The sequence below is a fragment of the Dermacentor silvarum genome, chromosome 4, assembly GCF_013339745.2.
Source record: "Dermacentor silvarum isolate Dsil-2018 chromosome 4, BIME_Dsil_1.4, whole genome shotgun sequence".
NCBI lineage: Eukaryota > Metazoa > Arthropoda > Arachnida > Ixodida > Ixodidae > Dermacentor > Dermacentor silvarum.
The window spans coordinates 15,195,902-15,221,517 of record NC_051157.2 but is presented as its reverse complement, the minus strand read 5'-3'; the positions used below and the strand labels follow the sequence as shown (position 1 = coordinate 15,221,517).

At 46.7% G+C, this 25,616-nt stretch overlaps 1 protein-coding gene across 1 annotated transcript in view; it reads left to right on the top strand.

Annotated features, from left to right (window-relative positions):
- The window catches only part of LOC119449498 (cullin-associated NEDD8-dissociated protein 1-like), a 78,851-nt gene that overhangs the window by 31,650 nt on the left and 21,585 nt on the right, over positions 1–25,616 (top strand). The window contains 12 exon segments of the mRNA XM_037712681.2: positions 621–738; positions 12,241–12,372; positions 14,428–14,561; positions 14,890–14,975; positions 17,005–17,119; positions 17,869–17,954; positions 19,749–19,907; positions 21,578–21,645; positions 21,775–21,869; positions 22,579–22,682; positions 22,852–22,919; positions 23,426–23,646. Of these exon segments, the coding sequence (XP_037568609.1) occupies positions 621–738; positions 12,241–12,372; positions 14,428–14,561; positions 14,890–14,975; positions 17,005–17,119; positions 17,869–17,954; positions 19,749–19,907; positions 21,578–21,645; positions 21,775–21,869; positions 22,579–22,682; positions 22,852–22,919; positions 23,426–23,646 (1,386 nt within the window).

The window sequence follows — 25,616 nt, the reverse complement described above, 5'->3', positions numbered from 1 at the left end:
TGTGTTTTTTAAAAGAAATAAACATAGAAAAATTATAACTTAACCTTGTAGTCTTGTAGTTATGGCCGCTGAGTAAGCTTTGTCGAGGAAACTATACGCATTGAAAGTGTTAAGCATTGATGCATAGCTGCTGCTCTCCCGAGTTTTCCGTAAAGTTTATGAATTTGGGCTTGTTCTACAACTTTACGAATGTTGTGTATGTATTACGGAATTCTGTGAATGAAAATATTTTTAAGGTGTTCAAAAATGGGTGCCGGCACGTATTGTAGATGGGTAGTTGCTTCGAGCAAGCCTATTGAGTGTTCTTAATGCGAGGGAAGTTGGCGACAGCAATGTTGATGAAAATATTTAGCATGGTCTAAAAAAAAATGCAAATTGCTTATGAGTGTCTGCTGTTCCAAGCTTGCCACTGCTTCTGTGCTAAAGGTTGATCATCCTAATAAAGTGCATATGTATGCCACAAAAGTGTGTGCTAAGGGCAAAATATTTACAGAAGTGTGCCTTTCGCCCTGTCCCTTGTCTGCATGATTTCTGTGACTTTTAAAGATCGCAGGTTGGAAGGTATGCTGATGTATTCTCATTTGAGCTTTCTGGTTTTTCTTTCTTTCTTCAACCTTCAGATCAGGAAAGCTCGTTCAGGTTCGAGCCTTATGTGAAAGACATCTTTGAGTGCACCTTGACAAAACTAAAGGCAGCCGACATTGATCAAGAGGTCAAGGAAAGGGCCATCACTTGCATGTAAGCAGAGCTATTCTTTTTCATGTGCTTTTCTCGTGTGTGGGCCCGACATTGTTTGGCTAGCTAGGCTGCAGAATGCACCTGTTTCGTTGCATCTGCTGTGAACGGGTTACATCTATGGGTGTGACCATGTTGACAACACTGTGCTAATGTAGATAACCTCTATTGCCGGTACAATAGCACAAAGTAACGGCTTCGTAACGAGATCATACGACTGACTACAGTCAAAGCACTTGCAACTTATTTTTAGTTGACAATGCGAATAAACCAATGTTATTGTATAACATATAAAGTACAGTTAAACCTGGATGTAATGAAATTGACAAATTCCCGAAAACTTTGTTATAAAGAGGATTTTGTAATATGCAGGTTCGGCACGAAAATTCAAAAAAGAAGCGCTTACCGTATTTACTCGATTCTAACGCGCCCTCAATTGTAACGCGCACCCGTTTTCCGTTTTCATTGAAGCACTCATCCTTGGAATGTCACACCAGGTACCGGATGTGTGGACGCGTGTCGTTTCGCACAAGCGCGAGGCATCGGAAACGAAGAGCGAGTGTTACGATGGCGTCGTAGCGTCGTATAGTGTTACAGTAGAACCTCGCTGTTAGGTTCCCAGGGGCTGCGTTTTCCCGGCTGTTACGTCGTTTTCGGCCAGTCCCGGCACAGCTCCCATAGAACCCAATGCATTGGTAACCCCACTGTTGCGTCGCAACTGTGGGACCGTTCCCGCATCATACGTTGCGAACTGCCACCCCGCGCCGGCCCGAGCAGCCATTTTGACTTTTCATGCCGCTTGGCTTGGTGGTTTGACGATGGCATTGGCCGCCCAAAGTATCGGGGGTGACAACTATGACGTATTTTTGGTTTCCGCCAGCAAAAGTATGGCCCCTGAGATCCGTATTTGCTATATGAAGATGGTGTCTATGACGCGTTGTGGCCCTAAAATTAGTTTTGGCTCATAGATATTCCATATAAAGTCCAAGGACGATAACGCAGTCGCCGCGCGCCGTATCTGTATGTGCGAGTGAAAACGTGCGAGGGGAGCCGACGACCGCGTCAATCTCGCGTGCGCAAGTAAAGCAGGGAGGAAGCGCGCCTTCTTCCATTGCGCTCGAGGCACCGGCGAGGGAGCGAGGGGGGAGGGATAGCGGGGTGGCGTTGTACTGTACTCTGGCATCAACTGCGTACTGCGCGGCGGCGCGCGGTCGAGCGGGCCGTATCTGAAAGCGATCTGCGTTGGGGCAGAGTCTAGCAGTGTAGGTGCGTCGGCGGCTCGTAGCTTTGTGCGTGCTGTGTGTTCTCGGCGCTCAGTTTGCGTTGAAGCGATAGACAACAGCACGAAGGTCATTTCGCTCGCTTCTCTAGTGGTGCTTCCACACGCCGCCAGCGTTTGACAGCGCGTGTCCGCGCTCATCGAGTGTGATGTGTCACAGCGTGTACCAGGACGTTGGCAACATCAACTGGAAAAGGAGAGAGTGCCGGCTTGGCGGGCTAGGCCAGATGCAGCAAGTGGCAGGATCACTCAGGTTTGAATGAAGGGAGGGGGAAAGGCAACGCCCGTGGCGGCAAGATCGCCGGGTCGAGGGATGCAGGCCCGCCTCGCACACGTGCGCTCGCTTCGCATTCCGTCGCGGCGGAGAAGGTGCTTCCGGTTGCTGCTCGCGCAAAAATGACAAAATTTGAGGCGAAATCTCTAGGTTGTCGGAGGGGAAAATTCGTTATATCGAGGGGGTCTCCCGCTGCCACTTCGTTACTTAGAGGTCTCAAATACATGTGCTTCTATGGAGTAACGGCGGGGAATAGAAAAACTTCGTTATATCCAGGAATTCGTTATATGGAGGTTCGTTAGAAGCAGGTTTAACTGTACATAAACTGTGTGGATAAGGCCAGTTTGGTAGAATGAAACCTTCATGTCACATTCAGCTTATTGCCCGATTTCTTATGGTTGCCGTAACAAGATTCCTTGTGGGATCAATTCATATTTCTTATTAATATAGCTCATGGGGAACTAAAACTGTAAGTGCTTTTACATTTGTATGAGGGTATCTTATTGCATACGTTTTGGATAGGTTATTGAGCTTGACAAAAGCTTTTGTTGATTTGGGATGTGCAGTTTAAGCATTATGAAATATATTGAAAGCTGTGTTTTGTGATCACATATATTCAGCATGAGGCAAGTGTTGCAGAGGATTAGAATACTTATGTCTTGTTGTTAACTTGCCTTAGCCAGCACAGCCCGGTACACAGAATGGTTCCAAACTTAATTCAGGGGTGGGACTCCTGCGCCAATCGCACCATTTTGATACAAACGCAAATTCCTGCGCCGAACTGCGCCAAACAGAAAATTGACTGAAATTGCGTCACGCTGCGCCAGAACGGCTTCGGTGTTTGTGCTCCGACAGCGCCTGCAAACAACGTGCAGATTCCTTCTCCAAAGAAGAGTGCAGCCATTTATTCCGCAGACTGTGCAACCGCAGACTGTGCAGCACAGTTCTCATGATTTTTGTGCTTGTAACACTGGACTTTAAGGCGCTTCAGGTGAGTGGCCGGCACGCGCGCCGCCACTTTGGGCTGTTGTCACTGCTGTTGGAATGGCCAGGGTGGCTATATTTAGAGTGTACAGCCTCACACAAGGGAAATTTATTGATGGGGTTGCTAAGACTACTCATTGTCACTAGAGTTGACCTCAGTGGTACTGCTGCAGTCATAGCTGCTGCGGTCCCAAAGCATGTCGTCATCAAAAATTAGTCCACACTTCGCGAACGACCGCACCACGACATCGCGCGGTACAGCCCCCCACGCAGAGAGGACCCACCCACACACAGTAGCCAGAGAGGCCAAATTTTCTCGCGCTGAAGCCGCCACTGCCGCACCACACGTTCACTGACTCCAGACTTGCGTCCCACTGCGCAGTTAGTTTCCTCAACATGGAGGATAGCAGCCCGTTTGAAAGCTACTGAGAACGAGTGCCGAAAGTTCTTGGCACTCATGACAGGCGCAACGATTCAGCACAACAGCAGAAGTGACAGATGCGAGCGGCCGTCGAAAACAATCGTCTCTCAAAGAAAAGCTCTTCCGCCAACTACTAATACCCCCCAAACGACGGCTCTTCCGCCAACTACCAATACCCCCTAACGCTCGTTACAACGGACCCGCGTACATCAGACTTTCGGATATAATGGACCATATTTCAACCATAGTTTGCTCTACGTATTTTAGATATGTAACGAAGTTCGCTTTTAACAGACCGTGCTACAACAGATTATCAGCTACAGCGGACGAAATTAGCGGCAATTCTTTTCAAAATCGGGGGTATAAAGCGTACTTTTGCCGTGTCGACACGGGCTTACAACAGACTTGCGAAGGTCAGCCGACGATCAGGGCTCAATCTCGCGCGCGCGTATGAGTGAGTGAGTGATGGAAGCGCGCCAAATCTGGGGGAGGAGGCGAGGGAGAGGGCGTTCACCTCTGGCGGCTGCTGCTGCGCGGCGCGGGCGCCGTATCTTGAAAGCGATCCTATCCTGAAAGGACAAAGTGCGCTCAGTGCCGGTAGCTTCGTATGCGCTAGTTCGCTCGCTGCTGCTGCCGCGCTTCCTGACTGCAGCGTTTTGACAGTGACTTCCCGTGGTCATTGAGCGAGATGTTCCCTTGTTTACCTGTGTGTGTATGACACCGTGTTTGTTAATTTAGTTAGTAAGGGAATGTTTACAACTTTATACGGCCGATAAAACTACTATCCTTACTTCGTATAGCTGTCTGCTAATCTGCTATCGCAATCGACGCTTCGCCTTTAGGTTGAAACTGCGACTTTCTTTTTTATTACTTTGGACGTTCGTCACTCACTCTTTGCAATAATGGTGTTATACATCGCGACTGAAGTTTCGGAAGTGAGGCGTTTCGGATATTACGGACTTCGGATAAAACGGCCATTTCTTGCTAGATTATGAGGGTCCGTTGTAACGAGAGTAGACTGTACTAGAATACGGTTGAGTGGGCTGAGCAGCACGACGCTCACTAGCTAAGGCGCAAAACAACGAAAAGTAGGCTGAGGGCACTGCTCGCAAACTAGATAGGGAGGCATGCGCTGCAGCGGCTTCAGCGGGCGGGCGTCTCTGACCCCAGGGCCAGTATACCGTAAAAATATTCCAACCTGTTTTTATGCCCATATGGGTGAGGCTTGAGCCATTTTGACATATCGCGAAGGGCTAATGGCAGATTTTGAATAAAAACTCGCAGTTTCGCCCTAAACGCGAAGCATCGATTGCAATAACAAATTAGTAGACAGCCATACGAAGTAAGGATAGTAGTTTTACAGGCCGTATGAACTTGTAAACATTCCCTTACTAACTAAATTAACAAGCATGGCGTCAAGCATGCACAAGCAAGCAAAACCACATCTTATTCGATGACCGCAAAAAGTTGCTGTCTAAACGCTGGGTTGAGGAAGCGCGGTTCAGGAGCGAGCGAATTGTCCTTCATGCGGCCTTTCACTTCAACGCGAACTAAGTGGTGAAAACACAGTGCGTACGAAGCTATGAGCGCTTCCACTCTGTCCCCATCGCAGATCGCTTTCAAGATAAGGTTGCGCTGCTGCGCCATAAGCAGCAGCCGCCAGAGAACGCCCCCTCCCTGCTCTCCCTTCACGGTGCCTTGTGCGACTGACGGCGACCTTGCACGCGCGAGATTGAGCTGCCATTGTTGGCTCACGCTCGCACGCTTTTACTCTCGCACATATAGCATATGATGCGCGGCGACAATGTTATTGCCCCTGGACTTTATACGGAACTTCACGACTGCGACGACGGCAGAAATGCGCCTGGAGTGTCCATATAATTGCTATCGCAATAAAGACAGATTGGAATAGTTTTACGTTATGCCAACTCGGGTTGATTGTGGCTCTCTGGCATAGGTCGGCAGTGTGGGAGAACACTCACTCACACTCACTCACCATAATTTTTTCCAGGCCCCGCACTCATTCACGTTCACACTCACCTCCACTCACAGCACTCACTCGCACTCGCACTCACTTCCACTCACACTCACTGGCGCTCACTCGCACTCGCACTCACCTCCACTCACACTCACAGGCACTCACTCGCACTCACCTGCACTCACTCGCACTCACTTCCACTCACACTCACTGCCGCTCACTCGCACTCGCACTCACCTGCACTCACACTCACTGGCACTCACTGGCACTCGCACTCACCTGCACTCACACTCACTGGCACTCACTCGCACTCGCACTCACTTGCACTCACAATCACTGGCACTCACTCGCACTCGCCTGCACTCACACTTACTGGTACTCGCTCGCACACGCATTAACTTACACTCACATTCACTGGCGCTCACTCGCACTCACCTGCACTCACACTAACTGGCACTCGCTCGCACTCGCATTCACACTAACATTCACTGGCGCTCACTCGCACTCACCTCCACGCACACTCACTGGCACTCACCCCTTTGAAATGAGTGCGAGTGTGAGTGAGTGCACTCATGAGTCACTGTGCCGATCTATACCGCTCACAATTCGTGTATATTTATAACGAAGCTTCCAATTTAGCACATGTTGCATCGGGAGTGCGCCAAGGCAGTGTTTTGGACCCAGGTTCATTTTTAATATACATAAAAAATTTACCTTCCCGATTACATGGTAACATCCGTCTATTCGCTGACTATTGTATTTCGTACCGCGAAATTAATCACAGTGATAATCACCATATACAAAATTCTGCCTTTTCTTTGGTGTCAGGAGTGACAGATGACTCTAAATGCCGAAAAATCTGTAACGCTAACAGTAAGAAAGAAACAGACATCTGAGTTTACTTACTTTATTAATGACACACCTCTCACTTGTGCATTTCAGCGTAAATATTTAGGTGTCACTTTAACATACGCTTTCCGATGGGAAAGCCATGTTAACAAAATAACCTCAAGTGGAAATCAATGTACATGCTGAGCACTAAAGCGACTCTTCTTTCTGAGAAGACACCTTCGTCTTTCGCCCCCAGATAAAATTTGCTGGCCTACAAAATGCTTGTTCGAACAGTGCTGGAGCACGCCAATGTTGTTTGGTTTCCCTACACAAAATAACTCATTGCACGAATGGAATGGATGCACAGGAAGGCAATAAGGTTATGTTTTAATAAGTACAAATTAACGGATTCATTGACTAAATTATTGAAGAGAGCTGGTTTATTAACACTGCAAAGTAGAGCAAAACTAGCACGACTAAAGCTTTCGTTTCATTTTATTCATGGTGACATAAACATTCACGTCAGCCCCAAACTCTCTCTGTCCATCTCTCTGTCATTGACATTAGACGTGTGCATGCTTGCCGCCCATGGTCGCTAAGCTCCCCTTTGGTCGGATTGAGCCAAGAGAGCGGGAAATAGTGGGAGAGATTGACTGTCCGTATACTTAGTCAACCACTTAACGCCGAAACAAACACAAAAGGTATCTACCATTGCATCTTCACTTTTTCTCCACGTATGCGAACGTGCGTGTCTGTTACTCTGTGCTAACTTGGCTAGTCCCTCTTCCGCTCTACCTGTTTATATAAGGAGCCTGTACGTGTACGTTTAAGAGGGAAGCAGGAAGAAAATGAGGAGCCATTCCACCCTCTGAAGGCGGATGACCAGCGAAGCTGTAGCAAATCACACGGTAATTAACGTCTTCACTGAGTGGAAGTCATGGCAAAATTTGCCGGTCATGATTTGGATATTCCCTGGTGTATTAAAGAAAATGTCACAGTTTTGCCCGAAAGGCGAAGCTTTGATTGTGATAGCAAATTAGTAGAGAGCTATACGAAGCAAGGATAGTAGTTTAATGGGCCGTATAAACTTGTAAACATTCGCCTATAAACTAAATAGACAAGCACGGTGTCACGCGCGAACAGGTAAACATGAATGCATCTCGCTCGATGACCGCCGAAACTCGCTGTAAGAACGCTGGAGTAAGGAGGCGCAGCTATAGCCGTGAGCGAATTGACCTTCGTGCCGCCTCTCGCTTCAAAGTGAACTAAACGTCGAAAACACCGTGCATACGAAGTTACCGGCTCTAGTTGAACATTGTTCACGTCACAAATTGCTTTGAAGAGGCGGCGCACGCGCGCGCCCTTTTTCCACGTCTCAGATCACTTTCGAGATACGACACTCACGCGGCCGCCGCCGGAACAAGACCCCCCCCTCAATGCCTGACGCACGACAGAAGCAGCGCGCTTCCACCCCACCTTTTCCCTCGCGCGCGCGAGATTGAGCAGCAAGTGTCGGCTGACCCTCGCAAGCTTGCACTCGCACACGCAGCGTACCGCCGGCACCCTGCGACGATTTTACCTTGTTTGGACTTCATACGGAACCTCACGACGACGTCCACGACCACGGTAGAAGTTCGTTTCGAGTGTCCATATAATTGCTGTCGCAATATAATATATCCGCTCATCTCATTATACATTGTCTCACTCATGCCTGATCCTTGGATTATTACGACCTTAGTGAGTGGTTTCTATCTAGGCGTGCACAATCTGCTAGTGCGGTAAGTCATCACCGTGAGTGAGCTTGTACAAATAATGTGCCTCCATTTTTCCGCAAGCAAGGTGAACCGATATCACCTCTGCTTATCGTTCAAGCACTCACCACACATTCACACTGACTTCCACTCACAACCACTCACTCAAGTTCACGCTCACCTGCACTCACACTCACGTTCACACTCACCTCTACACACCCAGAAGCACTCACCCCGTTCACACTCACAGCACTCAGTTACGTTCACACTCAGCTCCACTCACACAGCACTCAGTCACATTCACACTCATCTCCACTACTCACAGGCACTTACCACGTTCACACTCACTTCCACTCACACTCATTGGCTCTCACCTCCGCTCACACTGGCACTCACCTCCACTCACACTCACTGGCACTCACTCGCACTCACTGGCACTCACTCTCACTTGCACTCATTTCCACTCACACTCACTGGCACTCACGCGCACTCGCACTCACCTACACTCACACTCAGTGGCACTCACTCGCACTCACGCCATTGAAATGAGTGCGAGTGAGTGCACTCATGAGTGAGTGCGCCGACCTATGCTCTCTGGTTCTGCGGTGACTTATGGTGACAGAGAAATTATGTTAGCACGTCGACTGAACCACATAATTTGAGAAAATTTCCCGCTAGCTTCATGAGCGTCGGTGCGGGAATATATAGTTCGATCGTAGTTCCACCAATGTTTTCGGCTTTACAGGAAAACATACGCCGTGCCGCCACTCGACCCACTCTTCTATATTGTATCATAAGAAGCACACAGGCACCAAGGACAACATAGGGGAAATTACTTCTGCTTACTAATTGAATTAAAGAAATGATAGATTAACGGAAGTTAAAAAGATTAATCGAAATGAAAGTACCTTTTATTTCCATTAATCTATCATTTCTTTGATTCGTGTACAGTGTAGACCACTTATAACGTAAGTCGCCGGAGTCGCGAATATCCGCACTATAAGCGGTACCGCACTATAACCAAAGCGACAATTTTCAAGGCCCGCACATATGCAAAACATGTGCACCGAGCTGCCACGCGTATGCGACAGTCGAAGAATGCGGCTAGAACGTTTGCATTCAATTTACAGTCGAGAATCTCGTTAATTCGAACCAAATCACGTGGCGGCGCCTCCGACCGGCATTGCTCTGGCACCGCCATAGAGTAAAAGCTTAGGAGAGACCCCTCAATGTTGCGCGTGAACAAAACAAAAAAAAGAAAGGAAACGCGGCGGAAATTTCACCCTCTCTCAAATGGCAAGGTCGCCGATTTTGCGTTGCGCCGGAACATGCGTGTGCGTGCCGACGTCTCAGCCACGCTACCGTAGCCACGCGTAGAAAATGGCAGTGAACCCTTCTTTCTCCTTTATGTTTCCTCTACTTTCTAGTCATGTGTTGACCTTGCACGCTGCGGCTACGGCGCACAGGGAAGCAGCGGCGCTGTTCCAGGCCGGCCAACGAAACTGCCCACGCCGGCAAACGCCCGCTTCCCGATAACGGCAGAAAACGAAACTTCGGGGAGCTGGCGCCGGGCCGGCTGGAGGGGCGGCGCCTGCACGGCGGCGGGCGCGCACGGTGACAGTTGAAAGTGAGGGAGCTACGAGGGAGGGCGAGGGGAGCCACTGAAGCGGCAGAGTTGCCGAGGCGAAATCCGCTTCCCTGCCGCCCTCCTTCCTCACATTCCACGGTCTCCACGTACACCCTTCGCTGTGCCGTGCTGGCGCCGCCCGCTCCCTGAAGTTTCGTTTACTTCCATTATCGGGTGAAGCGAGCGTTAGCCGGCGTTGGCAGCTTCGTGGCCCTCGCTCCCTGATATTTTACGACTCGCACTCAAGATTCTGGTTTCAGCCTCACTGGCTGTTCGTTCGCACCACGTGCCCTTCTCCTCCACTTCGTCTCTCTTTCTTCCTCGAGCACTCCTTAGGGTGCCCGTTTGAGGGAGCGCTCGCCGTCTCTTCTGACTTCCGTACTTCCAGGCAGCCGCACTTAAACCGTTATTTCGTTTCCTGCAACTGCACTATAAGCGATACGTGTATACATGGAGTGCTATGGCAAAATTAACGGGAGTCTGAAAAGACCTCACTATATCCGATCCTGCACTATAAGCGGTTACATGATAAGTGGTCTATACTGTAGTAAGTACAAGTAATTTCCCCTATGTTGTCCTTGGTGTCTGTTTGTTGGCTTCTTATGATATGATTATTAAAAAGTGGGCTCCTCGGTTTCCTTTGTTCTCTTTTCTTCCATATTCTAGTACGCTGTACCTACACAGTGTGCTTCTACTACGGTCTTTGTTTTGATTTATTCTCTTTTTCATTGTGGTTTCAAAGTGTGTTGCCATATTCCATTATTTCACCAAAATTCAGATTGGCCTGCTCCAAGCAGCTCCAAAATGAAATTTCGTCTTCTGCAAACTGCTTCAAAATGCAATTTTACTTGTTCCAGAAATTGCTCCAAAATAACTTAGGGCAGTCCTGCCACTGTTATTTGATTGCACAACAAATAAGCATTCAAGCAAAAATTACACCCATAGTGGCTTTGCATTGACAGATAGGGACCAGTATTACACATTCTATAGCTATCTAAGAAAGTGAAAATAATTCACAAGCCGTCATATCTTAGCTGTAATTAGCCCTCAAATACTAATTGGGCATTCCCTTCAAGTTGAGTTTGAGTTTATTTCCCGCAACAAGTACAGGACATGTACAAAGTGTGGAGAGAAAGTTTTACACATACCGGGTAAAATTCCGAGCAAGCGCCCCCACCCGTGCAAGAGCCCCCCCTTAACTTCACTGCTAATTTCAAATTTCCGCGCCGTTCCGGGAAAGAGCCCCCCCCCCCTCCTGCTCCGTACCAACACTGGCCTGCCACATCCAGTCCAGGAAAATAATGGCAAATTCGGCAAATCGCACCGGTGCGCATCGGGGCGTCCCGATGAGCCATTTCATCGAATCATGGTCGTACCCGGGCGCCCCAGTGGGCACACGAGTGCATCGGGGCGAACTGCAGCTGGCGGTCTGTTGTTCACGGACCGCCGGCCGACGGTGAGATCTGCCTCTCGCACGGCACAGAGGAGATCCCTGCAGCACGGCGACGTGACCACTCGGCGACAGAGGAGTGGTCGCGGCTACGCTCTGGCATCGCCGGCAGCTTCACCGCTGCTATCACTCGCCACCGATATCGTCGCTAGGCCTTTTTCAGTTCACTTCGAATCTGTAGCGGATGGCGCTTCAGCACGAGCCGCCGACGCTCCCAAGCAGCAATGTTTTGTTACCGTCGTTGCCGCTTTACCCTCTCCTCGCAATAATTTCACACGATGAAGAAAACATGCTGATATTTGCGGCGCCACCAGCTGCGATGCGAGCATGGCCGAGCCACGGTTCGCTGTCCGCCGTCGGTAGCCATGCACTGCAGCTGAGCTTCACTTGTATCGGAACTCTCATTAGTGCTAAACGTTTCACCGTGGACATGGTTTTTAATAAAGTGAACATTACGCATAACTTTACTCTAGCGGACATAATTTTGCCTGGAATAGAAGCTGCATAATCAATGTTCGTGTCGCCGGTCGCGTCGACGTGCCGGTGCAGCGTCAATGCGCTCTTTCTGTAGTTCTTTCGGTGGTTTTGAGAGTGATAAACACCACTAACACATATTTGGCTTATTGAAGTTCATTTTCAATAAAATTTTAATGCTATTCCCACTGCGCTTCTTTTTTTTTTTGCGGGAAAATTTTGTCGTGGCCATCTTGAATTTTGGTGCCGTTCCGGGATAGCGCCCCCCCTAACTTTGCCGGTAATTTTGACTTGCTCGAGGGGGGGCGCTTGCTCGGAATTTTACGGTAGGGCATATTTTCAGTGTTACCTGGTTGCCCGCCCCCCCCCCTCTCCTTCCCTTCCTGTGCCCAGTTCTCGCAGTTTTTAATGGACTTGCATGCATTGTTCATTACAGGGGCCACATTCTTTGCCACTTGGGTGATTGCCTCCAGGCTGAATTAGCAGTCTGCCTGCCCATTTTCCTGGATCGGCTTCGTAACGAGATCACACGACTGACCACAGTCAAAGCACTTACAAAGGTGGCTGGGTAAGAAAGAACTGCTGCTGTTAATATGATCCAAATTTCTGTAAGGAGCCCTTATGAATTGCTCATTTCACCTATTTTGTAATGTGTGTACACTTGAATGACGTTATTAAGCCAATATAGTGGAATCTTGATTATACGTCCCCCAGTCATGCGATGACCTGCATTTTACGACGAATTCGTTTGATCCTGGCAAAACCCCCATGGAAAAAATGTATTAATAGCCTCGATTATACGATGCAATTTTACACCGACCCGCTTCATATGCCGCCTCTCTAGTACCTTCCGAGAGAGAGAGAAAAAAAGACTTAAGCAGACTCATTCTGGCACATGCGCACGCTGCAGCCAGCTGATAACGAGCGCACAATACCGTATTTACCCGAATGTAACACGAGTAGCGACTTTCCAGTTGTACGAAATAAAGAAAACAAAACCGCTAATGTAACATGAGATGAACGGAAAACGAAATGGTATCTTTATTCCAAGGAATCCCAATTTCGAAATGTTCTCTTTACTCATCACAGTCGTCTGAAGAGAACACGGAGCTTTCCTTTTGCAGTCTTCTCGGGCGATCACTTTCGTAGATAGGTTCACTTTCGCAAAATTTCACGCTCGGCACTGAAAGCGTCTCCAACAAGTGTTTCCGGCACTGCCCTAAGCTCGTTATCAGCGCCAAGAGAGCTGTCGGCAGTATAAGTCGAGGGGTTTCGCGAGACTCGCGAAACTATCTCCAAAAGTGATCGCCAGAGAATCATCATCTTCTGTACCATCGAGCTTGCATGAGATTTAAGTACTTCTTAAAAGACCACACAATCATTTCATTCGGGGCCAATACCAGGCCACTTCAAGTTGCACCGAGCTTTCCCGACTGGCCTCACATTTAAAGTGGGTCTGCCACTGGTCCCGCCATCTGGATATCGTCGACGTCGGCGGATTTTCCCAGCTCCTTGGTCATCAAAATTGCTCGTCTCTCAAAGCGACTGTCATACCGAATGCACTGCGTCGCCATAACGTTGTGAATGAACGGAGTCGAACCGCAAAATGCTGTAAAGTATTGCAGCATCGTAACCAGCCACAAGCACACTGAAAACAGCATAGATTCCAACCAAAAATAATTTCTAACTTCGGTCGACTTGTCTATGGATTGGATCGAGACGTAAAGTTACAGGTTGCCAATGTAACGCTGAAAATTGCGTGATTTAGATTGTGTGTGTTAAAATGGTCAATTTTGTCGTTATTCGACTGTAACGCAAGGGTCGAGTTCAAGCAACAAAATCGTGAAATAAGAAACTCGCGTTACAATTGAATAAATACGGTAATTTTTAATAATTTAATCTACCTTCCTTGGAAGCAGTGCAGGTTCGTGCCGCGGGCTTATTCAGGCGGTCTGTACCCGTTTTTGGGCAAGACTGAGCGTCTCTGCCTATATTCTTAGTTTTTCGATTCTACAATGCCCAGATTACGACGGTTTTGCGTGGTCCCCTCAAAAGTCGTATAATCGAGGTTCCCCTGTATATTGTCCATTTGTGTACACAGGTAGTTAGAAACTTAGTCGGAGAATGTGGCAGTTTCAAGTTGCATGACTCACTCCTCCTTACAATGAGCTCTCGTAATCAACTGCACAGCTTGTAACGGTATGCTTTTTCAGAAATGTCAGCTTCACATGAATATTTTGCATTGGCTGAAGCATAGTTTCCCACAAAAATTACTAGAATGACAGAATGCTGTGATTGTTCAGCTGCCATGGGAATGATGGGTAGCGTATATGGATTTGTCTGAGTTTCATGCTTTTGGCTTCAAACATTCTTGCTACTTAGTTCTTACACATTATCCTTCTACATTTCCAAGCAGTTATCTTCAGCTAAGCACATGAAGGCAATAAGTTTCCGCATGCATACATAATCATTGCAAATTGTTGTATTAAGGTCGTTTTGAAGTCTGAAGGCACAAGCTCTCTTAGCTAACAGAAAGCACTCGTTAAAGCCACATCAACCAACATTGTGTGTGCTCAAAGATTTGTGTTCTCTGATCCACTGGGGCCTTGCTTTTTCCACACAGATCACCCCTGCGCATAGACCTCAGTCCCATACTGTGCGAATGTGTTCTCGCCTTGGCAACCTTTCTCCGCAAGAACCAGCGGGCCCTGAAACTGGCGTCGTTGACCCTGCTGGACACGCTTGTGCGGAATTACAGTAAGCTTCTGCTTTAGGCCTTTAGCATCCTTGGGTTACGCAATTATGTTCACATAAATCTGCGGGGGGGGGGGGGGGGGGATGTTAGCTCAAATAGATGTTTTGTCATTTAGTTTCTTTTATGTCTTCAACTTTATTTGTTAAATGGCGAGTTGCTTCTGCAAGAAATAAGAAAGAAAACTGTACAAATGCCTTTAAAACTTGATGTTCATTAAACATACTCATTCCATGCTCGTATCTTTTTGTTACGCGATAAGTAAACTAGAAGAAGGATGGATGGAACTATGGAATAGGAATTTTTGTAAGTTTACCCTTGATTATCGTGCAGGTACCTACCTCTCTCAGGATATGGTGGCTACTGTTATGCAAGAGCTTCCAGCACTAATCAACGAAACAGACCTCCACATCTCACAGGTTGGTTGGAACTGTCGACGTCCTTTTACTATGCGTCTAAACGGACACAAACCACGCTCTTGGATACCGTATTTACTCGAATCTAACATGAAATTTTTTTCCAATAAAACGGGTCCAAAAATCGCGTGCGCGTTAGAATCGAGTACGACCCTAAATCTGTGTTACCATATCGCCATAGGCATTTCAAAATGGCCGCCTCGTACACGCTTCGAGCCTAGCTGCCGTAGCTTCCTCCATGTGCTGTAGTACGTGTGCTTAGGCATTAATCTCATCTGTCTTCCCATTTTCTGCATTTGCTCTATCAGCATGAAGTGCAGAGTTCATCGTAATGCCGCATTTAAAAGGAAAGTGATCATGTGAGCGGATATGGAGAGAAATCGGGCCGCGTCACGGGAGTTTGGAGAATCCGAAACCTGCGTGCGGGACTGGCGCAAACAGGAGAGGATTTTTGCCAGAAAAGCAAAGAGGAAGGGTTTCAGTGGCCCGAAGCAGGACGTATTCTGCAACGATCCACTTCGGCGATACGATCGCCTCAGCCCTATTACGGTGTTCTAGAAGCTTTAAAGCCTTCTAATACACTGTAGCCCTATCTTGGAAGTGATCTGCGACGAGAAGTCCGCGCGCGCTGTGGTTTCGCTGCTTATCGTTCGCGTTGAAGCGAGAGGCGTGCTAGCGCAAAGGTCAATTCGCTCGCCGTTGCTGCCACGCTTCGTCACTCCAGCGTTTAGACAGCAAGTTTCCGCGGTCATCGAGCGAGATGTGTTCATGTTTGCTTGTGCACGCGTGACACCATGCTTGTTAATTTAGTTAGTAGGCGAATGTTTAAAAGTTTATACGGCCGATAAAAAGTACTATACTTACTTCGTATAGCTGTCTGCTAATTTGCTATCGCAGTCGATGCTTTGGCTTTAGTGCGAAACTGTGACATTTTTTATTAAATTCATCTCGAATTTAGTGCATTAGGAGTAAATTATTATTTTTTTTTCCCAATGAGAGAAACTTCTATTTCTGTATGAAAGCATGAGGTGCGCGGTACTGTAATGTTTTTTTTTCTGTGTTTTGGTCATGGAAAACGGGTGCGCATTACAATCAAGGGCGTGTTACAGTCGAGTAAATGCGGTATGTGAATTTGATTTTCACTTCGAATGACTAAGCGAGAAACATGGTTTGAATTTGACATCGATAATTGATCCACACCTGCACAGCATCGAGCTTTGCGGTGCCTCACATGCTGTTTATCTCCTGCGCTTACTTTCCCAGTGCAGCACACTTCAAGGAGGCAGTGATGCTTTGCACCATTAGCATTTCTTTTCTTGTGGAGTACTTCACTTTTTTTTCTTCTTACCATTTTATATTTCTGCCACAATTTTCACTTCTGTGCTCGTGCAGTTTGCATGAAGTGAAGTGTGCTGTGTACCTCTCTGAAAAGAAGAGATCTGCATAAGTTTAATGAGCTAGCACTGTCTAATAATGAGTATGTACTGTCTGTCATAGCATATTGTGCAGAGCGATTTGTTTGTCTCTCGCTGGTTGATCGGCGGCTGTGGCAACGCTTTCTAAAACATGCCTGGTGAAAAAGGAACGCGTGCATTTTTATGCCGCGCAAGCCAAATTTTTCTCGGCTAATTTAATTTCAATTTAAATGTTTGTTGATAAGTAGTATGTCACTTTGCATCTGTGACCAACAGTGGCTCACAAGGGAAGTCTCGGCTTGGAGCAAACATTTCGACAAAGGTCATGACCTTTGCAAAGACGAGTCCCGTCGTCAAAACGTTGACTTCGAACTGAGGCTTCCTTTGTTCAGCCACTGTTCATCACTTGGATGTCTCCGCCTTCCTGGTAACCTGTCTACTTTGCATTTGTGTTTTGTTTGCAACTATTCAACACCAATCAGTTTGAATTCACTTTGTAGTTTCAGTGTTCACATACTGCTTTCTTCTTGCCATAAAGTGCTGCAGGAGTGTATCATTATGCGACGAACATGACGAACTACAGCTTTTCTTGAGAAAGTATGTGTCTCTTTTTCCAGCTGACGCTGAACTTGCTGACGTCCATCTCTAAGGTGCACCAGCAGTCCCTGTCTCTGGTGCCCTGTGCCATTTTGCCCGAGATTTTGGTCTTGGTGCGATCGCCATTGCTGCAGGGTGATAATGTTTGCTTCCTCTGTTGTGTTTTCAGCCAATTTTATTTTTGGCACAAGAAAATGCTTGTAGCTTTTTTAGGCAGGAAAGTAGTAACAGCTTCATAGGGCCAAGGAGATACTAGCTTGCAGTACCAGAGGGAAAAATAAAGTAACAGGTTGTATACACTGTTTCATTGATTGGCACATAGTGGCGCATTAGCACACATGGAGCCACTTATTAGAACTATGAAGAGTTTGATGCCATTCCTCTTTGAATAATTCCGTCTATAGTGCATACACTGCAATTGGAACCGTGAAAGACTGAATGAAATGATATTTCAAATAAAGCAGTTTCATCATAATGAGGGTTTATTACTGTATGGTATGTGTCACTCTTATAAGGGAACTCATTAGTTTTTGGCCATCAATTACAGCGGAGACGTGTGAATGGAGGCGTGTAAATTATTTTTTATTATGCTAGGATGTCTGCTGTATGTGTCATATTAGCCACTCTTTGTGAGATATTCGAGCAAATGTTGCAGTTACAGTGCATTTATCACCAGTTAGGTATTCTAGGAGTTACCCTACCCTATTGCACAGGACATTGTTAGGTATGGGTGATTGTCATTTATTATTATGCTGTGAACTATGCTCGCTGGTCTTAGTCCTGATTAATTTTCTACATTACTCGTGAAGAAGTCCTTGTGTTCTTACATATTTTTCCTTGTGGTGGCACATTACAGAATTTGTAATTAGTGCGCAATATTTCAGGTGGTGCATTAAATGCCATGCTGGAGTTCCTCCGGGCACTGGTTTCCCTGAGCCTACCTGGTCTAGGCTTCAAGGAGCTGCTGCATGTGAGTAGAGAGGTTGCACTTAGATACCACGCAGTTAAAAACTGCTCAGTGTTCTTCCTAAGATTGCAATGATGTGGCTTTTCTTTTTCTCCTCCCTTCCACTGTTATGTCATCTGCATGGGGCGCAATAAAGATGGGAGGCTATGGGGGTCTGGTCTCGTAAGAGTATCGAGCATCGTAGGATCAGGCTTGGCGAGCCTCTTTATTCTTTATTTCTTTATTCAAACAAAACTCGCAGCGCCATTGGCATTATTGCGAGGGGCATAATACAGAGTAAAACAAATCAACAGAGTTTTGACTCACAACCTAGGGACAACCGACCAGGTAAACGGCCACACAAAGGCGCCGGGAGACACTATGATCTGCACATTGTCATACAGAAGAAAGGTAGTCCCCCTATCTCATAAAGTTGATTTGAAGGTGATAAGAAAGAACTTCCAACTTGCATATTTGTTTATCTGGTGTCACAGTAGAGCAAGAAGAGTGATAGTAGAATTGTCGTACTGTTTACCGACTGCCCATATAAATGTCATCAGTTTAAACAAAATAAGGACTGTGTGAACAGGTGTATTGGTATCAGTTTTCTTAGTCATCATTTTCATTGCTGTTATTGTTGCTCTTGTGCCTGATAGAACTTGTTCTGAGTGACCTACCTGCCTGCTGTTCTACCTACTTTTAAGGCTACAGGTGCCAACTTCCGAGCCTTTTAGGCGGTTGCCATCAACTGCTAGCCTTCGCAGTATCTAGACAATCAGATGCTGGGCGTAACTGGTCACCCACTGTTGCGATGTCGGGGGTCCGAGCGCCCAATAAAGTTCCATGGCTGATGATGTGCCAGGTGCTGGGCGATCGAGAAGTGCAGAGCGATGTCCAAAAAATGAGAAAAGGGTTTATTTACAAATTTCCATGGTGATGGTATACATGTTCGAGCACACTCACACTCAAGATCCGCTTTTTAAGCACTTCATTTCCCCCTTTCTCTTGTCGGGGAAATTCAATCTCTATCTTCTCGGCCAATTGGAACTGTCTCACAGTCTGCAAAATCCCACCCTGGTGATGCACCACACCGCTGGACTCCGCCTCTGGTGCCCAAGTTTCGACCCGCCCTCGATGCAATGCAGATGCAATTTCATGGGAAACTGGGGTCGACGCTGTTGCCACGAAGTCTGTCAGTATAGGCTCTTTGCAGCAATTTGCAGGTTGCACAAGGCCGGTGACCCCTTCACAGTTTTGCGTCCCAGAACTCGTCTTGTCTATCAGCTCCAGGTCTTTGACCAGACAAAGACGCGATACATAATTGATTGTTGATTATCTTGATGTGATGCTGGTTTAGTTGCCAGCTCTTTGCAAAGACAATCAAACGTGAATGGCATTCCATAGCTGTACGCTCGTCGCTGTGCGTCCTTTGTCCAGAAGGGCCGCCGTGCACAACAGTGCTAAATGCCAATCGTAACACCATTTGCACCAAGAAGAAACACTTTGCTCATCTCTTTTTCTTTCAGTGTCTTCTTCCAAGAAAAACTGCCCTTGCATCATTGGTTACAATGTTTGAAGTATTATCTGTGGCTTTTTAACTCATGGTGGGGATGCAAGACCATTGTGAGGAAAATGTGCTATGTGAGAAGCAATGTTTTTGGTTTGAAGAGATTCTTCCAAAATCTGGGTAATTGCATGTGAGGTGTGAAGGCTTTTGTTTAGTGTATGTTTCAATTAGTTTAATTGTGGGAAAGGCAAATGTTTTTCAGAGGTTGGAAAATTTTGTTAGGTCAAGGTTTTGGCTTGCACTGGTCGCAGGAGGTGAGTGGTCCCGTGTACCAGTCTGGAGGTGCTGGCGCCGTGGCCACCATTCACCGGCAGGCCTACCACTCTATGGCCAAAGCTGTCGCTGCACTAACTCTGCAGTGCCCACAGGAAGCGATACCTGTGGTGCAGAAGTTTTTGCATGACATTCAGGTGAGAAGAAATCTGTAGCAAAGTGAAAAAAAGCTGAGCTAGTTTTGTTAGGGTCACCGAGTTCATTTGTAAACAAACCTAAAACAGTGTACACAAACAAAAAAGAAAAAAATTTGACAGTAACCACTGAAGGATGATTGTCAAAATAATTAAGGAAAATTCCGCGTTGGGCTAGTCGGTTACACACAATTAAAACTGTTGTGCAAAGTGACAAAGGGACAGGACTTAAGTGTGTAAACAAAACACGACACCCGAGCGCAAATGATCAACTGTTTTATTTTTCAGATAACACTGTATACATATAGCCTACTCGCATGCACAAAGCGAAACTCACCGGCGGATACCTGTCGATGTTCCGGGGCGGTTTGCCGCACTTTCGTCGTCCGTATTGAAGTCCCGGCGAATTGAAGTCGTCTTCAGAGTCTGTGATGCTGCTATCATTCGAAAATTCCAGCCCAGATGCGTCAGAATCCGTCTAAACTCACCGTTTCCGTGGAGCGGACGCGCGCGACGTAGATGCCATCTTGGAAACAACGAGCGCTCGTCACCCCGACTATGCAGGCTCTTTAAAAATCCCCGCGCGGTGGAAAAGAGAAACACAAAACCGAAACCGATAAAATAGTCTCTCTTTTAACCCGCTCGATGGCGCTAGCTGTCCGAAGCGCTCGGAGAGGCGCGAAAATTCAACTTGTACCATCGACAACATACTGTCGACGGGAATAGGCGCGGTCACGAAAGTGTTAACTTAAGTTGATGGGTTTTGCTGTAAAAGAGCAGCATAAACTATCTCTGAAGGTCTTGCAGTAGGTTCTTACCCTTGCACATTTAGAAGTTTACAAGCTCTTGTTGAAAGGCTGGTAAGTAGTAGTGAATTCTTTAGAAATAACTCTACTTTTCACTGCAGTTTCCGCAACTTTGCTTATCTCGAAAATCCGTTTATCTCGAAATTTTTTTACTGTTTTTACTACTTTGAGTTAACGAGGTATTAATGTAATAGCCTCCTGGTAGGCTCGCTAAGGTATGCTGCTGAGGACACTTATTGGTTAGCTCTATTGGTCAGGCTAGGTCAGTCCGTGTGGGTACTGTGACATTGCAGTGTCTCCTGGATCAGCCTGCTTTAGAAACCACGTTGAGACTCCCTCGAGGGTACATATACTGGTATCAGGTTTGACAAACCATGTTGCCGCCTTTGATTACACAGTTTCCTGGATCGGCCCAGCAACTTGATGAGACAGCTATCCAAGCATAGTTGGTGTAACACCTAAAGAAAGCTTCCTTGAGAAGAAAGAGCACAAATGGGGGTTATTGAGGGCGTCACTCATTTCGCAACATTCGTTTTGTAAGGTCTACTGTCTACACTAATTAGCTTTCATCAGCATGTGATGGTTCCTTTTGTGGTGATCGTGCACTTGGAGAAGCTTGGGTATATTTTTGGTCACTGATGTTTGCCATCGTGTGCTTAATGGAGCTTGATTTTAATTTTGGAGGGACCCGTGAATGTAACTATTTGTGACGTATACAGCCACTGTTGAACAGTGCAGTGTTAATGTCATCCTTGTGCTTTTTTTCTTAGTTCATTAATCATGATGATTAGCAGCAGACATTTCAGGTTATGCAGATGGTTGCAGCAAAACAAGTTTCTTACCTTCTTGTGGCATTCATTTGTGCAGGCTAATCGCAGTGTGGACTCTATTCAGCTGTTTGCCCTGCTCGCCATTGGAGAAATTGGCCGGCATATGTGAGTGTTCGCATGTTTTTTGGGAACATAACAGTGCAGGGTGCTGAATGTTAACCATATTGTTTTTTTTTTTTTTTTTTTCAATGGGTTTATTTGTGACACCGAGCCTTATTGTTTTTATTTTCCCAGAGACTTGAGCACCGTTGCAGATCTCAATCCTGTGCTCCTTGAGGCATTCTCATCGCAGAGTGAAGAAGTGAAGACAGCAGCATCTTTTGCCTTAGGTTTGCTATAACTGTTTTTCAACCTTTTAATTAATACCATGTGGGTGCGGTCCTAATGCATGCCCTTTTGCTAATGTCATATCCCACATTGAAGAACACCATGCTCAGAACTGTGTATAAAATAGGCATTGAATCAACAGTAATGCTCATGCTGCCTGTAACATCATGTAGTAACATTGTAGCCTTTTACCTGCAGCAGTAATGGCATCATGCATCTCTTGTACACAAGTGGCTTTGCATACACATGAACTGCACCATTCTCATGATGATTGGAAGTGGGGACATGTTTCTTGCACTGTTGTGCTTAACACAAATTTGCCACTATGGTTGTAGTTCCACTGCTACCACCATGTTGCATAACTGGGGGATTCAACAGATTACTATGTGGTATCTGGGTGAATATTTGCTGTGGTCCTAGAGCCTGCTAGTTCCAGAAATGGCTACAAGCTCAGCCAGTTGCTCCAGAGCATATGCGCTTGTGCCTGGCTACATGGTTGATCATAGTGGCCAGTATGGCGATGGCCTCCTGCTCTTTTATGCGCATGCTACAGTTCATTACAGCTGAACATTTTCTTGATAGCTTTGGCCCTTTGAATTCATATGAGTAGCACTTTTTCGTTTTGCCATAATGCGAGATTTAGGCAGCTGTGGTAATCACAATCTCTTCTGTCAATTTCTGGCTTCTGATGGTGGAACCTGGATGTTACAGGTAGCGTGAGTGTTGGCAATCTGACTGAGTACCTGCCTTTTGTGCTGAAGGAAATTGGAGAGCAGCCCAGGAGGCAGTACCTTTTGCTGCACTCGCTCAAGGAGGTAAGTTTGCATTAACGTACCACAGTGGGCACTGATACACGAATAAATTGGCACAACTCGAGGGGCATAAAAGAATAACTTTGTTAGACATTTATAAGTGCTCAGTGCATCAGTCAGATTGTCGTTTCAGTGTTTCAATGATGGTTTCCTTTTGCTCACTTCTTTGCAGATTATAAGCTGCCTGTCATCGAGCCCCGAGAGCATTCAGGCCCTTGACCCATTTATTGAGTCAATCTGGTTAGTATGGGCACCAAAACATGATGAATAACCTGATGTGAATCATCTATATTATGCAGTAATGAGGAAAACTTCTTGTTCTGTCAGCATTTCTTATTTTTATTTCTCATTTCGTAAACTTTTGTGCCTTAATTAAGCACTCTGGCTGGAAAAAGAGAGGGAGAAAGTGGTTGGATCTGTTTCGCATGGTATGGCCATGGCGTTCTGCTGTTGAGCACTAATTCTTGGGTTTGATTCCAAGCCACCACAGATGCATTTCAATGGGGTTAGAATGCAAAAATGGTCATCTACTTAGATTTGGGTAAAGAACTCATGTTGAAATTATCTCCAGCCCCTTTATTACGGCATCCCTCGCAGCTAATGTGTTGCTTTGGGACATTTAACCTCATAATTTGATTTGATTTGCTAATTAGAGTGCTGATAGCACAGCTGGCTCAGAAAACACTGAAAGCACTGTCGCCGCGACACTCATTGCACCCCTGGGTGTGCGACTTTGCTTGGTGCAGGTCTCTTCTAGTGCAGCACTGGGAGTGCCCGGAAGAAGGGGCACGCAATGTTGTAGCAGAATGTCTGGGCCGCTTGGCATTGGTGCGCCCCGCCCTTCTGGTGCCGCGCCTGGAGGCCTGCCTGGACAGCCCGTCTCCACTGGCTCGTGCCACAGTGGTAGCTGCTGCCAAGTGGGCACTGGCCGAACGCTCTCCCAGTGTCACACATGCTGGCTCTGCTGGTAAGTGCTCACCACTTTATTTGCAAAGGCTGTATTATGTTGGCAGACATGCTGATGTGATTAGTTTACATTTTGCTTTGATTAAGAGACTTGCTGGAGCGGGATGAAAGGCTGTGTGATTTGGTGCATCTCAGCTAAGAGAAACTTAAAAATGTACAGGCACGTGGACAGCTATTTCTAATACAGTCGAATCTCGATAATTCGAACTTTAAGGGGCCCGAAAATTTGTTTGAAATGAAAGAAGTTTGAATTAAAAGGAGGATTTATTCTTATAGTATTCGTGCACCATGGCACAATGCACGAATGGTGCGAGTTGTGAAATATCGTGGCGCGCAAGCAGATAGCGAGCAAGGACCACGAAACTGCCCACACTGCACTTCCCGATAACGGCAGAAAACAAAACGTCAGGGAGCAGGCTAAGCTGGCGCCGGGCCGGCGGGAACGTGCGGAGACCGTTGAAGGTGGGGAAGAGGGAAGCGGATATGGCCTCGGCAGCTTAGTGCTGAGCTGTGCTCCCTCAAGGGCTGCAGAAGATAGCACCAACCTTTTCTTTTCTCATGCCGAATCACTTTTCCTTCCTCGGCAACTCCGCCGCTTCGGTGGCTCCCCTCGCCTTCCCTCTCAACTACCCCACCTTCGCTTGTCTCCGTGCCCGCCTGCTGCCGTGCCGGCGCCAGCCTAGCCCGCTCCCTGAAGTTTCGTTTCCTGCCATTATCGGGAAGCGAGTGTTGGCTGGGGTGGGAAGTTTTGTTGGCAGGACTGGGCCTCCACCGCTGCTTTCCTTTGGATCACAGCGTTCAAGGTCAACACGTGACCAGAAAATAGAGGAAGCAGAAAGGAGAAGGATTCACTGCCATTTTCTCCGCGTGGCTGAGACGTAGGTACGCACCAACGCCACCAAGATGTACGCACACGTGTGTTCCAGCGTGACACAGAAATGACAACTTTGCCATTTGAGAGAGGGTGAAGTTTTCGCCGCATTTTTTTTCTTCTTTCTTTTTCTTTTTTTGTTCACTTTCGTAGCGGGTGGCGTTGAAGGGTCGCTCCTAAGTTCTTGCGCTACGGCGGGGTCGGAGGTGCTGCCGCGTGATTTGGCGCGCTGCTAAGAGCATTGTCGGAGTGCGGTATGTTTGAATTAATCATCACTAATGCTTGCGCGTTCGAATTATCGGGCGTTTTCGCCCATTGGAATACACTTAACTTTGACGGGACCACAGCGTCAGTTTGAATTAAGCGTGTTAGAATTAACGGGATTCGACTGTACAAGTATCAAGTTACAAGTATGTGTATCTTTGTGTGTTCTTGCATGCTTGGTTGTAGTGCGTTTCTTTGCGTTTTCACCTTAACTACTGTATTTTTATGAGGTTGCAGAGAAGTTTTTCCATGCAGATGTGTTCTTAGGCAGATATTGAAGGCAATATTCAAAATGGCCTGGCTGTTCAACATGCAGAGTCACTGTTGCCTGCAAGGCCATCCTTTTGCTAATTGGATTTTCTTGCTTAGGAGCTTATCACTTTGGCTTTCATGCTAAACTTGCACCATGCTGCACCACTTTGCATTCTAGTTGTTCAGGGAAGTCCTCTTATAGGAGAATAGCACCTTGTCTAAGGTTGGCATTCTTCTATGAAAATAAATCTTTCGTTGTATACCGTATTTACTCGCGTAACGAACCCACCTTTTTTTTTTTTATCAGAAAAGGTAACGTAAATTTGGGGGAGGGTGCATTACATGGGAGAAAACAAAAAAGTTTCGACGACGCATAAGAATTCCACAGATGGCGCTCCGCCACAGAAAGGCGCGATTTTAAAACTGTGACCCACGTCGTTTGCGCTCATGTCTAGGGCGACTGTTTAGCATGGTTCTTAAACTGTTTTTAGACTTTTTGCATCGTTGCTTGAGATATAACGGTGTGATTTTACGTTATTGCGATCGTCTACGGCACCGGCGATCACACCAAAATAAAGTGAGCA